At 36.4% G+C, this 16,378-nt stretch overlaps 1 protein-coding gene across 1 annotated transcript in view; it reads right to left on the reverse strand.

Annotated features, from left to right (window-relative positions):
- LOC121738169 (thyroid receptor-interacting protein 11-like) overlaps positions 1 to 16,378 on the reverse strand; it is a 61,567-nt gene that overhangs the window by 39,851 nt on the left and 5,338 nt on the right. The window contains exon 2 of the mRNA XM_042130058.1: positions 12,620 to 12,673. Coding sequence (XP_041985992.1) covers positions 12,620 to 12,673 — 54 coding nt within the window. The remainder of the gene's footprint in view (positions 1 to 12,619; positions 12,674 to 16,378) is intronic.

Below are 16,378 nucleotides of genomic sequence, written 5' to 3' on the forward strand. Positions count from 1 at the left end.
TTTTATAAAGGCGGGAATATATTTTTTTTAATTCATAATATTGAGGTTACACAACACTCGTCATCCGTGACAAGGCGCTCGCGTGGAAATTTCGTGGCGCGATCGTAAAATATTTTTATTTTTAACAATAACTATTTTTTATCACAAATGTATGCCTTTATGTGAGCAAAACCTACATACACAATAATCGCTTGAAAAATATCCACATTCGAATATATAATCTCCTCGTTTTTTGAAAGTCGGTTAAAAATAAAGGAGAACATCAAGTTTCCTACAAGTTTCGGCCCAGAAGTGTACCCAACAAAAATGTGACTTAATATTATATGACTCAAAAACTTAAAATGAATGTAATTTCACATTTTTATATTAAATCTGATTTAATTGTTGTAGCAGGAGATTTTACTTTTTTTTTAGTCCGCACACTGAAACTCCAAAGTCCAGAGTCCAGAGTCAAATAATAGCTAGTCGCTACTGTTCTTTCAATATTATTTAACAAGTATAATATGTTGTATTAACATATAATACGGGTAAGGTTAAATATATGGCCACTGATTTTAATTAAATTAACATGAAAATAAAGTATACATTAAAATATGTAAACAAGTAACTAAAAAGAATGTGCTCTAATAATATTTCAGGCTTCTGCGCTACTTCTGTAGAGTGAAACTGGACGATAACGCCCCTTTGTGGGCCTTCAGGCCTGAACGTCTGGGACCCAGAAAAAATGGGGGCGTTGTGGAGAGGCTTTAATTTAAAAGTAGGTGAAACAAAGGGGCGCCAAAATTTTTTTTTCTCAAAGTTGGCGGTAGACATAATAAGTTTGGGAACCCCTGCCCTACAGTACAGTACTTACGTGGCAAAACCACAATAGAAACGCGAAAAAAAGACAATTTTTGGGATGAAATAAAATATTTCCTTTATCATTATATAACTTTGTGTGTTCTTCCGAAGAAAGAATTCCTTTATATGGTAGCCACTAGCCGCGGTCTCAAAGAAGACTGAACTCAGTACTCAGTAGTAACATGGTCAATATGTCGTCATGTCATAATGATGATAATGGCTTAGAAACAGCAAAATCAGTGAGAACTGAGAACTGACATACTACACTCTAAAGTCTAAGCGAGTCAGCAAATCGTTTACCTACAAAGACACTTTGGGTCATAAATGTAATATTAACCTTAGTTTAATATTAAGGATAGAATATGTTATATCTTTAAACGAGCAATTATATATAATTGGAATCTCGGAATCGGCTCCAACGATTTTCATGAAATTTAGTATATAGGGGGTTTCGGGGGCAATAAATCGATCTAGCTAGGAATCATTTCTAGAAAATGTCATTTTCATCGGATACCGAGCAAAGCTCGGTCAAACAGCTAGTATTTATAATTTATAAACTATAAGATTTTCAAAATTTGTTATTGCGCAGTGAACCGTAGATTTTTATGGGATAAAAAGTACTTAAATATACTATGTCCTTTCCCGGGACTCAATAGTATCTCCTTACCAAATTTCACCAAGAGTTCAGCGGTTTGGGTGTGAAGTTGTGACAGACAGAGGGACGGAGACGGACTTCCGCATCCATACTAATATTATAAAAGCGAAAGTGTGTCTGTCTGTCTGTTCCCTCTTCATGCCCAAAACCGCTAAACAGATTTTGCTGAAATTTGCTATAGAGTTACTTTGAGTCCCGGGAAAGGACGTAAGCAACTTTTTATCCCGGAAATGCACGATTCCCGTGCGATAAACGACTTTTGGCACAACGGAGTTACATGCTTAGGGGCGATTTCACCAAAGAAATAGAACGCGCTCAGAGACCCCTGAACTGGTTCTAAACGTATAAACGCGTTTATAAAACCGAATTGCATTTCACCAATATAAACTGAACGCGTTTACAACAAATCCGAGTTTTATCTTCTGAACATCCAATGTTACTTCATAAAACCCGTTCAAGTCCTGTCAGTATAGTGTCATGGCGGAACGAAAAACATAGACGAAAGAAATGTCAAGATGGCAGTTTTGTCAGGTGTGTTTCGTTAGTACTTATATGCATTATTTCTTACAATTTTGTTGTTAAAGTAACGTGACGTGGCTCCAAAATGATGACGGCACGTAAACTTAGATTTATTAATCGCGATCAAAGAAAGTTTGTGAAATCCATTTGAAACAAAGCGAGATTTACGTCGCCGCATGAACGCGTTCAGTGAGAACTAAGTTTTATAAAACGAAGTTTTAAATGTGACTGGTGAAATCCCACCTCAATCATTGTTGTTATTGAACGGCCACTTTTAAACTACGTTTAATCACAAGTAGTAGTAATACTATTTATATCTACACGTAAGATATAAGATATAGTACTTCTGAAAAGTTGTTATCGGTTGTGGGAAATCGGATATAAATATGATACAAGACAGATAACGACAATTTAATTGATCAATAATATATCTAAACACGTAACACTTTTGCAGGAATTATTATACTTTAAACAAGATGGTATTATGTCCATATCCATACCAATATTGTAAATGTGACAGCGTGTATGTCTGTCACTTCTTCACACCCAAATCACAGAACCGATTTCGCAATGTTCAAAAATTTGAATAGATTTTTTTTTAATTCGGAATGGAGAATGAGACCCGAAAAAGGACATAGGATTCTTTTGATACCGGAAAAAGGTTCCTTCGTGATGGCTGCTTGCGGGCGTCATCTAGTAGCATAAGAATTCACTAATCACTGTAACGCAGACGTAACTAAGCATCAGCAAGAATTAATTTCCCGTATGAGACTCTAAATAATTATAGCCAAACGATCTATGGATCGACGAAAAAAAATCCCTAAATCCTCATTCTTTAACTTCAAAATTGGAACACTGATGTTTTTGTTACGACAGACACATTATACTGTCACGCAAATGACCTGTGACCTGTCTTTGCCACTGTTGGGCCACGGCCGTTGCTACAAACAGGTAATTTAAAAATATATATATTGCCAAAGACCACTCAAACAATAAAAAAAAACTAAAAGTATAACATTTTGTATTCCTTGTCTTAATCTTTTATTCTTAAAAAAATGTGCATAAAGAAAGGAAAGCGAGGCGTTAAAATTTCGAAAATGGAACGCATAAACAAAAGACAGTAGAATCCAACATGGCCGCCGCGAACTTATCTACGGCAATTAGAGAGGGCAAATAGAGCGTTATAATGCTTTACACCTACCATAGATAACAGAGCGCGATGGCGGGAAACAAACATGGGTGACCGTTATCGCTTATCTTTTTTTACTATGGCGATCGCTTATCTTCGCGCGCATTTCTAAATCGTGTTCCTTTTTTTAATATCCTTGAATATTTTTTTTCCAATATTGTTTGCAAGGCAAAGTGTCACACACTGCATACATAATGCGTATAAAGTGCGTCTAATAACATGCGCATGCGCATGTTATTAGACGCACTTGACAAGTTTTTTTTTTAAATTTCTATTCGCTTTGGTTCTGAATCAGAATCCCATTAAAAATATTTACTTTACACGTGCTCGTTTTTCAAGTAACTAAGGACTTATCAGTAGCAGTGCCAAAAATAATTCTAAATTAAAAAGAAAACAAAATGGCGCCGACAATGGAGGTTTAGTGATAAACATTAATTAAATGCTGAATATGCATGAAGGCTGCTTCGTACTTGAAGTTACATACGAACTACAATTATATTATAAAACTTGGTACGACATTGTAAAAATTAATGAATAACTAAAGAAATAGGTACGTTAGACAATATACGAGTACAAGTCGCTAATGTCATCAAAAATGTTAAAAATGCAGTAAATATTCACATTTTCTGATGTGGTTCTAGTTTTCAGAAACATTGGAAGAAATGTATAGAGATGTTTAAGATTGACATTTTAAGGTTTTCAAATATTCGTTTGCGCTTTCCAGATATTATACAACGAAATGGCTTTAAAAAAAAAAGCCTAGTCTGACATTACGTCCACTTTTTAGGGTTCCGTAGCCAAATGGCAAAAAACGGAACCCTTATAGATTCCTCATGTCTGTCTGTCTGTCTGTCTGTCTGTCTGTCCGTCCGTTTGTCACAGCCACTTTTCTCCGAAACTATAAAAGCCATACTATTGAAAATTGGTAAGTAGATGTAGTCTGTAAACCGCATTAAGGTTTTGATACAAAAATGGAAAAATTATTAAAAATGTTAGGGGTCCCCATAGGTATAATTGTAACAAAAAAAAAATTATCTAACCTATACGTGTGGGGTATCTATGGATAGGTCTTTAAAAATCATATTGAAGTTTCTAATATAATTTTTTCTAACTTGAATAGTTTGCGAGAGAGACTCTTCCAAAGTGGTAAAATGTGTGTCCCCCCCTCTAACTTCTAAAGTAGGGGCATGATAAGTCTAAAAAAAGATATGATGTACATTACTACAAAAACTACCAACGAAAATTGGTTTGAACGAAATCTATCAAGTAGTTTTTTTTTATACGTCATAAATGGTAAACCTTAAATAAACTTTCATTGAATCAACTGAAAAATAAAAATAAATCAAAACCCTTTTAATTTCATAAAAATAACCTTATTGCTGCTGCGGAACCCTTCATGGGCGAGTCCAACTCGCACTTGGCCGGTTTTTTGTTTTTATGTCTTAGCAACGAGATCAGAACTTAAGGTATAAAGCCATAGACAATTAAAGATGTCCGCCATATTTTTTTACAAACAATAGCAGTAATTATCGCATGCACAGGATTATGTGCAGAAAAATCCACATCGTTTTCACATCCGGGATTTTTATATGTACGATAAATCGTACATATAAAAATCCCGGATTACAATAATATCGTTTAAACCAAAGAGGTGTTTCAGCTAAAACCGTGCATACCACCAGCAAATTTTCGGATGGGAAATCCTTGAACAATAATTATTATTATCATTGGTCCACTAGAATCTAGAATCAAGATAATCCACAAAATTGGTTTATTACGCGGGAACCGTAAATTTTTCTAGGATAAAAAGTATTCTACATCGTTTCCCGGGATTGAAAGCATTTCTATACCAAATTTTATCAAAATCGGTTCAAAACTATCATTGTTATTTTCCACCTTTTTGGTAAAAAGTGGCCCCGTGCGAGTTTCTTACGCCGGTTCTTCTCGGCGGGGTAGTTCCCGAACCGGTGGTAGGCCCCATGTAGACACGACGTTCTAAAAGTGTTAACTTTGTTAACCTATTTGGAAATAAATATTTTTGATTTTTTTGCGGTTTGGGCGTAAAGAGGTAACAAACAGACACACTTTCGCATTTATAATATTAGTATGGAATTATGTATCGGGGACTATTTTGACCGTCATAACCATCTTCGATTTTAGATGTAACTAGTAAGTAATTATAGTAAGACTTATGTCTTACCCCTCGTTTAAACCACGGTTAGTGATTAACTGTGTCAAGGCATCGCATTGTTAAATATTAACCATTACAACCTTTGCCTGTTAAAAATACAGCTAATTATCTTTTAACTCATTTTTGTTCGGTTAATTTTTTAATCGACTTCAAAAAAGGACAAAATTTTGAAGAACTTTGGAGACAGTTCAGTAGTTTTTGAGATAGGGGATTTAATTTCTTAATTACCTAAAATTTTTAAGTCAGTTTTATCTTTTAAAAATAGTATTACTTTAAAATCATTTTGAGATCTTAAGCATAATATATAAAAAAAATATAAAAATGCAGTCTATCAAAATTTAACATCTATAGTTTATACTTTATAACCATATTTTATCCAAATAAACATTATTTCATTTGTTGGATATTAAAAAAATGTGAAATCGTTTTTGTTGAATTTTTATTCCAGAAATTACTTCGACAAAATACAGAAACTGACACTATGCTTACGTATGCAAATAAAGTACGAATAATTTTATAACCTCCATCGTTATTATCTTTACGAAAAATAATTAATCATAATTATTTAAATTTTCATATCATAAAATTACTCTGTAACGGAATTTTGGCCAATTTTTAAATACTAGCAAGGGAATAAACTACATTATCATAATCAGCAATGTCGAAAATAATTCGCGTTTTTTGACTTGAATGATTTAAAAAAAATTAATGATTTGAATGATCTTATATTTTTAATAAAAATCTTACATTTTTTCTATGTCGCGGGTTTACCTTAAAACTTCTTAGATTAATAAAAACTAGATGACGTCCGCAATTATTTTGCGCTAAAATTCGTTTATAGCGCGGGAGCCGTATATTTTTTTGGGATAAAAATATCCTATGTCCTTTCCCGGGACACAAATTATCTCCATATAAAATTTTATTATCTATATAATATTAGTATCGATAATTATTTATAAAATATTTTTAACATTTCGCAAAAATCATAGTGAAAACGTGTTCTAATATCAGTTACGTGCTTAAGGCTAAGTCATGAAGTATTAAAATATTTTAGTTCTATGTCCTATATTATGTCCATAATGGTTATGACGTACATTATACAGCTATGTAAAGGTTGGGTACCCGTAACTGTAAACCTCCCCAAAAGTACAATGACCATTAAAATTTCCCCAGGTCACAAGGTGAATTTTAATGAAATTAAATAATTAAAAAAGTATTAAAAATGTTTATTACGTACGAGAATAATAAGAATCTACGGACCGTGAAAAAACAAAATGGCCGCCACGAAAATTGTAGTTCGAATTTCAAAAAAAGTCTCGTTCACTCTGACATTGGCTAATCCTTGAGACGGCAATAAAAGGATGATTTTGACGTAACTTTTTATGGTTTTTTGTTACAAATTATGCTAAAACTGAGTTGAGAATTACTTCTTATTTTTAAAATTTAACAACCTTCGTCATTGACACAATTTATTTTAGTGTAATCTTACAAAAAAAAAATTAAATAATAGAATTATTTAATAATATTTATTTTCTAAGATTACACCAAAATAAAAAATTAAACTGTTTAGAAAATAATGATGTTGTGTTTATCCATACTAATATTATAAATGCGAAAGTGTGTCTGTCTATCTGTTACCTCTTCACGATAAAACGCTATGCCGATATAGCTGAAATTCGGTATAGAAATACTTTGAGTCCCAGAAAAGGACATAGGATACTTTTAACCCGGAAAAACGGTTCACGCGCGATAATCGAATTTCCGCACAACGGAGTTTTGGGCGCCATCTAGTTTAGATATTTCTTTAAAAATATAGTTAATTATAAGGCCATGCAGTACATAGTTATAAGAATGACACTGTATTTATTTTCACACATCATTTGTACAGCAAGTTAATGATAAAATAATAAAAAACTTTGGAATTAGTAAATTTTTTTTTTAATAATTATGAAAAGTAGAATTCTGTTTCGAAATTCCAAAAAAAATTTCTACGTATCCCTTTCATATTATTTTGTTTACATTTAGTACGGATTCCAGGTAAATTATCCTAAACAAAAATTTGTTAGCGAAGCAATGTGATATTTCATATCATAACTTTTATAGTCGACTGCAAAAAACGTCCTTTTCGACATTTACTAAGTCCGAAATCAACATTTTTTGATAGATGATTTAACCCAAAATTTTTTAAAAATCTTCTTTAACTTAACCACTTTTTTTTTATAATTTACGAATAAAAAAAAATATCGCAAAACCAACGACTAAATATTTTTTGTCAGCTGTAGTAATTCAGATTTCTCGGGAAATAAATTTTGTCAGTAAAAAATATGTAGAATTATAATAAGAATAGAATTACACGCTAAGTCGGATTTCAAAGACCTTGTAATATATTTACAATTATATATTGTATTATAATTATCGTGCACATAATATATAATTATACATACGAAGGCTGCGCTGTGATGTCACAAAACACGCAACGTCGCGTTAATCACAATACAAACATGAAATACAAAAAAAGGGCAAGCAAATACTCACCTTATTATCGGGTTTAATACACAGGACCGATACGCACGTCCGTAAGCAAGCGCGGCCGCGCGGCGACTGACGATTTGACAGGCGAGGAGGCGCTTGCGCATCGCGCCCTCACGCATACACAAACAGCCTTCATGCACACTCGCGCAGCCTTCATGAAAATGCAGATTATATCGCCCTGTCAAAGTTCAGTCGCCGGCGATCAATAAGAGCGCATTATTCCCGAAAAAAATGCGTTTTTTGTGCGCTGGAAACATTTTTTTAAATTTGAATATATTTTATTGTTATTCTATTTGCATTAATTTCATATTATACGGATTTTTCGTGGGATAATGTTGGATGAAGGTTTTGTTTAAGTTTTTTTTGTTCAATGGTATTTTGCATTTAAATTTTTATAACAGATTTAATCACGGTTCATTGTATTCTCATGTTTCAAAATTCGAGATTAAAATAATGCAATTTTTATTTTCACAAAAGATGTCGAAGGGCCGCGTCTGCGTACGATTTTTGCATATTACATTAAAAATAATAATTTAAAAAGTTAGGCCACACCAAGAAGCAACAAGTAATGAAGTAGCAATACATTAAATAAACATGAATCTTTATAGTTCACAATTTCTGGCACATTATAATGTTTTTTTTATTATTTGAGTTCACAATTACAACTCAAAATTTTATGTAGCTTTTTCTACTTGTTTTTGTTATCGTAATATACCAAACAAATAAATTACATATCGACCTCTAGCCCGCTACAATACATGCAGGATGCATTTTTACATTTCCTTTACCTTTTGACATTAATTAAATATTAATTAAGCATTAAAACCCTACCTATAACTAATACGTCCGTTGGCATAGGTACGGCGGCGTAATTTTTTTGTTATTGCTGGGCCAAAAATAGCCACTCTTCTTTATTATCGATTTTAAATGTTTATAATGTCATATCCATACTCATATTATAAATACGTAAGTGTGTCTGTCTATCTGTTACCTCTTCACGCCCAAACCGCTGAACCGATTTTGCTGAAATTTGGTATTGAGATTGGAGATACATACTTAGAGTCCGGGGAAAGTACCCCAGTCAAGTTAGACCAAAACACCCCTGTAAGGTTGCATAAATTCGCACCAAGATGAAAATCGATAATATTGTTTAGAATATGTACGATAAAGGACATCTTATTTATTATACAGTGTGTAACAAAAATAAGTGATAATACTTTAGGGTGTATACGTGTTCCTTGTAGAGAGTTCACTGTGAAAGTAGCGGTTCTGAAAGACGAAATTTTTTTTTCACTTTTGTATGGGGAAACTCGTGATGCTCGGGCATTTGCCCATACAAAAGTGAAAAAAAAATTTTGGTCTTTCAGCGCTGCTACTTTTACAGTTTACTCTCTACAAGGAACACGTACACACCCTAAAGTATTATCACTAATTTTTGTTACACCCTGTATATATAAAAATGGATTTTCAAATGTGTTAGTCGCGCTAAAACTCGAAAACGGCTGAACGGATTGGGCTGATTTTAGTCTTAAAATATTCGTAGAAGTCCAGGGAAGGTTTTAAAGTGACACGAAGTTCACCGGGACAGCTAGTCTTCTTATATTATGATACTTTGTATGACGGAAAAATGTACGGTTCCCGCGCGATAAACGAATTTTGGCGCAACGGAGTTGCGGGCGTCATCTAGTGTTATTATTTCAAATCTTCTTTTTTTTATGAAATAAGGGGGCAAACGAGCAAACGGGTCACCTGATGGAAAGCATCATCCGTCGCCCATGGATACTCGCAGCATCAGAAGAGCTGCAAATGCGTTGCCGCTCTTCAAGAGTGAATAGGGTAATAGGGGAGGGTAGGGAAGGGAAGGGAATAGGGGAAGGGAAGGGAATAGGGTAGGGGATTGGGCCTCCGGTAAACTCACTCACTCGGCGAAACACAGCGCAAGCGCTGTGTCACGCCGGTTTTCTGTGAGAACGTGGTATTTCTCCGGTCGAGCCGGCCCATTCGTGCCGAAGCATGGCTCTCCCATGTATATAAAACTTCTCCGAAACGGCTTTACTGATTTTTACCAAATTTTATATGCATATTCAGTGGGTCTGAGAATCGGCTACTGGGTACTTTTTATATTGATAAGTGCATTTGTTGAATAAATAATGGTAAATTATTACAACTCGAGACTGACGGCGACCATTGTTTGTGCGACGGGATAGCGATGGACGTTGCCATGGTGACATACTTATTTAGTCACTTCAAAAAAATAATATGGGCGAAATACTTTATATGGCAAAACATCGTTTGCCGGGATATCTAGTTCTATCTAAAACTCGAGAACAGCTGAAACAATTTCGTTGATTTTAGGGTTGTAACTTGTAATATTCATGGAAGGGAATTGATACGAAGTTCACCGGATCACGCGCGCACGCTTCCCATCAGTTGTTTCGTCTACTCATTCACTGGGTACTTAGTCAAGTGGCAATCTATACTAATATTATAAATGCGAAAGTATCTCTGTCTGTCTGTCTCGCTTTCACGCGAAAACTACCGAACCGATTGTAATGAAATTTTGTATACAGATAGTCTAAGTCCTGAGAAAGGACATAGGCTACTTTTTTACTGGAAAAAAGGGTTGTAAGGGGGTGAAAATGCGTAAATTTGTTCAAATTAAGTTAGTTCCAAAAATTCATAATAGATGGCGCCGTGCGTCTCCTAAATCGCGCTGACGCTTGTTCAAAGTTCTTTCTATAAGAGGTGGTATCATCTTACATTCGAGTTTCGATTTTTTTCGATTGATATTCCTTTTTTACGTTATTTAATAACTCAGTACTTTATCTATGCAGTGACGTAACCTAAAACCTATCAATGATAAATAGTTTATGGGTAAAGTTGTGTAATTGGGGGGCTAAATAAGCTTTAAAATTTGGCATAAAATATAAAGTTTAGTTTTAATAAATGAAATATTATGTGCACACTGCACAGCTGTTTTGATTTAAGGGGTACCAGGGTTTTTTATAAAAGCTTTTGACACCAATTTTGTTGACATCGCGCGCTATAAACTGAAGTCCACGCGGACGAAGTCGCAGGCAACAGCTAGTCGATAATAAAACAACATACCTGTATCCCGCAGAGCCGAGCACCGAACAAAGCTAGTTCTATCTTATCGCGGACTTTTATAGTCTAACTTATCAGCTATGTAGATGGATCAATAACTTAATCTATTTCAATTCATTTTGATCTGATTGTAAACAAAGCTTATAATGCTACTAAATTAAATGTGGTAAGTAACGGAATACTATCCTTATATTATTATATATTTTTTTATGAAATAAGGGGGCAAACAAGCAAACGGGTCACCTGATGGAAAGCAACTTCCGTCGCCCATGGACACTCGCAGCATCAGAAGAGCTGCAGGTGCGTTGCCGGCCTTTTAAGAGGGAATAGGGTAATAGGGGAGGGTAGGGATGGGAAGGGAAGGGAATAGGGGAGGGTGGGGAAGGGAATAGGGTAGGGGATTGGGCCTCCGGTAAACTCACTCACTCGGCGAAACACAGCGCAAGCGCTGTTTCACGCCGGTTTTCTGTGAGAACGTGGTATTTCTCCGGTCGAGCCGGTCCATTCGTGCCGAAGCTTGGCTCTACCACGTATAAATGCGAAAGTATGTCTGTCTGTTACTTCTTTAAGCATAAACCGCTGAACCGATTTTGCTAAAGTTTGGTATGGAGATACTTTGGGTCCCGGGAAAGGAAATAAGATACTTTTTTTATTTTATTTACTTATTTTTATATTTTTATTTATGAATAAAATAAAAAGTATCCTATGTATATTTTTATCCCGGAGATGTCGCCCGCAACTCCGTTGCGACAAAATCATTTATCGCGCGCGAACCGTACATTTTTTCCGGGATAAAAAGTATCCTATGTCCTTTCTCGTGATTCAAAGCATCTCCATACAAAATTTCAGCAAAAATAGTTCAGCGGTTTGGGCGTGAAGAGCTAACAGACAGACAGACTATCGCATTTATACTACTAGGGCTCTCGCACACGGGCCACCGGCCACAGCCACAAAACGCCGCTATCGGCATATTTCCTGTAGTTTTCATACATTTTTTGACGCCGGTACGCTGTAACGATTCACTTTACGACCAATAGACAGCTAAGAGGGCGACTAACCCAAAAAATCAAACATCATCCTTCTCTCTTCACACTCACGCCCCTCTTTCATATGCCAGGTGAAAAAGGACGACGCGGATTCATCGCCAAATTAGTTTTTTCTCAATAACTCGATAAATATACAACATTTTAAAAATCCGCTCGGTCGGTTTCTCAATGATAGAATTTTATACAATGTGTTAAACTATTAACTTAGTTCAATGCACGGTTATGGCAACAAATGAAAATTTCGTGAAAATTAAATGCATCTTTGTGATTTTTTTCTATCGAGAAAATTTTTAGATATCGTGTTTTTGCTCAGATCGAATTCTTGGAAATATAATGTAACTTATCTAATTTTAGAAAATGAAACAATTCGGGGCTTATTTTCAAGTATAACAATTATAAAATCGAAAATTTTGGGTTAGTCGCCACCTTAATTAAAACGTCGTTTGTGGCTGTCGCGTGTGGCCCGTGTGCGGCGACACTAGTATGGATACGTCTTGTACTATTAAGTATCTATTTTTAATTCTATGGTATGGATGGCTTACCTCAGATTGCAAAGATGCTTCGAGCTCCTGTGTCAGCCTCTTTAGCGCTGCAATCTGAAAAACAATACAAGATCGTAATTTTAAGATATCTCGACAAAATGTGCGTGTGTTTAGGTGTCTTTGGTGTGAGGAGTGTTTGTGTCGCACACATACACGCTGTCGGTAGATCAGTGATCAGGACGGGGCGGTGTTGGTAGATTATAAAACACTAGACGTTCCACGCGGCTTCGCCCGCGTAAATTGGATATTTCACAGACAAATTAGTCCACAAAAAATAGCCTATGATCCTTCACTTCTTATTTGTGCCAAATAACAGAAAAATTGCTCCAGTTCGTGAGATAAGCCTTTTCAAATAATTTTCCCCGTTTTTTCCTCTATTTCTTCGCTCCTATATGTCTTAGCGTGATAAAATTTAGCCTATAGCCATCCTCAATAAATGGGCCCTATAACGATGAAATAATTTTTCAAATCGGACCAGTAGTTCCTCAGATTAGTGCGTTCAAACAAACAAACAAACTCTTACGCTTTATAATATTAAGTAAGTATAGAAAAAAAACGATCAACGAAGCAATATTGCTTACTAGCAACTTTTTCTTCAAGTTGCCCCTTCTTACCCTGTAGGTAACTAGGGTCTACCTCGTACAGGTAAGCGAGGGGCAGGGGTAAGTAATTCGGCGGGGCGCGGGGAAGGTGCTGACCTGCGCCGGATGTGACGTCACAAGAATCGCATTAGGGCTGGCACACGATAGTTATCAATTTCTTTTCGGAATTTCATAAATCATCTGTGATAATTCTGACTATAACCATCACAATAACCATGTGTGATACGTCGGATGGGCATCTAAAAAATTCTTCACGGACGGACTACTTTTAATAAGTCTACCAGAATCTGATGGCAAAAAGTGAGAAAATAAATTGACTCTAGCAATACCGGGGTAATTCGGATAAAACATTTTGATCCTTTTTTTTCTTACAGCGGCTGATTCTGTGTATTAAACATGCAAATATAAAAAATTATCCAATGATCAAGGATATTTTTTGAAAATCTGCTGTCAAAAATTGCCATCAGATCCTGGTAGACCTATATTTCTCAATCAATTTTATATATTTTTCACACCAATATTTGTGACAACCCTAACACTATGACGTCACAGCACATCACTATGCGAATACGTTCAACTCTGACCCATTGTCGCTCGCTCGGTATACGCCACATTAGACGTACGTATTACAATATCAACACCTATGTTGGCCGATGCCAAGATACCTACACGCCACATTACCACATTGACAGTCGACACCTTTTTTCGAAGTTGGACATATTTCCTCAATTGACATGGGAGAGCCATGCTTCGGCACGAATGGGCCGGCTCGGCCGGAGAAATACCACGTTCTCACAGAAAACTGGCGCGAAACAGCGCTTGCGCTGTGTTTCGCCGAGTGAGTGAGTTTACCGGAGGCCCAATCCCTTCCCTACCCTCCCCTATTACCCTATTCCCTCTTAAAAGGCTGGCAACACACCTGCAGCTCTTCTGATGCTGCGAGTGTCCATGGGCAACGGAATTTGCTTTCCATCAGGTGACCCGTTTGCTCGTTTGCCCCCTTATTTCATTAAAAAAAATTGTTTATCCATCCATATGGACCATAGTATCTGGATACTAATATTATACGAAAGTGTGTCTGTCTGTCAGTGTTACCTATCTAAGTGTGATTTAGGGTGAAGCCAAACGAGCGTAATTTTGTGAGTCCTGAGTCGCAGAATTTAGGTTGGCAGAAATTCTGCTGCACTCAGTTTCATAGAAAATTCCTACTTCATAGTTTATTCACACGTGAGCGTCATGATTAGTATGAAAAATAATTTACGCGACCGAAATTCTGCGACTCACGACTCACTAAATAACGCTCGTTTGCCGAACCCTTAGTCAAAACTGCTGAATTTAAAACATGTATCATGAAATAAAAATATAATGTACTTTCTTAAGGCATATTTTACTCAAATTATAGAGAAAACAGCTTTATGTAGAACTATAATCTAATATATTAAAAATAAGTCGGGTTTTCCTTCCTGACGCTATAACTCCAGAACACACGAACCAATTTCCACGGTTTTGCATTCGTTGGAAAGGTCTCGGGCTCCGTGAGGTCTATAGAAAAAAAAATCAGAAAAAAATTCAAGAGAAAAGCAGGAAAACAGGGAAAATAATTTTATGGCAAAACAACGTTTGCCGGGACAGCTAGTAGCCTATAAGCAAAACCTCGTCTTATATTCGTGAATGCAAAACGTACGGTTACCCAAGGATATTCCAAAATCACGATTATCTATCGATCACCATCAAAATTTGCAATTCCAATAATCGACCCATATTTCAGATATGGCTACAAGTACAACGCCATTTTTTCCCGAATTTGAAAACAATGGATTTTCAAATTCGAAGGTGCCTATCACAGAAATAAATCAAGATAGAACGGCTAAGCGGTGGAGTACACGTGTTTCAATCTTGCACAAGTGAGCAAGATTTGTTGAACGTTCATTTAGTCAGCGCGCACGTCTCGACTAGATTACACCGGAGCGTTTGTGCAAAAATGCCTCATTGTGTAGTGTCTAATTGTAAAAACAAAAGTACGAAAGTGAATCGGTCAAATGGAGGTATTTCTTTCCACGGGTAAGTTATTTGTTCTAACTAAATGCAAAGCAAAAATTGACACGATCGATTCCTTAGCAACGCACGCGCGTCGCCGTTCTATCTTGATTTATTTCTGTGGTGCCTATAGTGCAAACTGCAAACCACGAGGCAGCTACCAAATTAGGTCCAAGGCTTAGCCAACACGTTTTCTTTATCGTTACTTTATACAGGGTGTAACAAAACTAAGTGATAATACGTTAGGGTTTTGTAAGTGTCCCTCACATTGTGTTCACTGTGAAAGTAGCAGCGCTGCAAGAGCAAATTGTATTATCGCCCATCAATATGTACGGAAGTGACATGTTATGAACTTGTGACCTAATCGAAATCTTATGTCAATTTCATTTTTTTTTATTAAATAAGGGGGCAAACGAGCAAACGGGTCGGTCACCTGATGGAAAGCAACTACCGTAGCCCATGGACACTCGCAACATTAGAAGAGTTGCAGATGCGTTGCCGGTCTTTTGAGAAGGAATTACGCTCTCTTCTTGAAGGTTTGCAGGTCGTACTGGTCCGGAAATACTGGTGGCGACAGTTCGTTCCAGAGTTTTACAGCGGCAGAAAGCTACGCGAAAAACGCACGGTGGAAGACTGCCACTCATCAAGGTGATGAGGATGGTATATTTTTCGCGTGGAACGATGGCGAAAAGTTGCAGGAGGTATGATTCCGAACAATTCCTCAGAGCACTCCCCGTGATACAACCGATAGAGGATGCAGAGTGAAGCTACATCTCGGCGTAATTCAAACCATGGCGAAAAGTTGCAGGAGGTATGATTTAAATCGGCTTCGACCTAACATTACGGCCTGGACTTTTGAAGCCGAAGCGGCCGAATACTATTGGTGAGTGCGTTATTCGATCCTGGCTTATCAGATAGGTACCTATGTAAACAAGATAATATATCTACCCCACTCACCCCGACTAGGGTGACAATGATGGTAGCGGAAGACGGACTTTTAGGACTGTCTAGACTCTAGATCAGCCTTTCCGAAAGTGGGCGATAACACCCCCTTGTGGGCGCTGAAGGTCGGGGGTCCAAAAAAAATAGGGGCGTTGTGTTGCTTGGGGGGTGATGCATG

Source organism: Aricia agestis, chromosome 22 (assembly GCF_905147365.1).
Source record: "Aricia agestis chromosome 22, ilAriAges1.1, whole genome shotgun sequence".
NCBI lineage: Eukaryota > Metazoa > Arthropoda > Insecta > Lepidoptera > Lycaenidae > Aricia > Aricia agestis.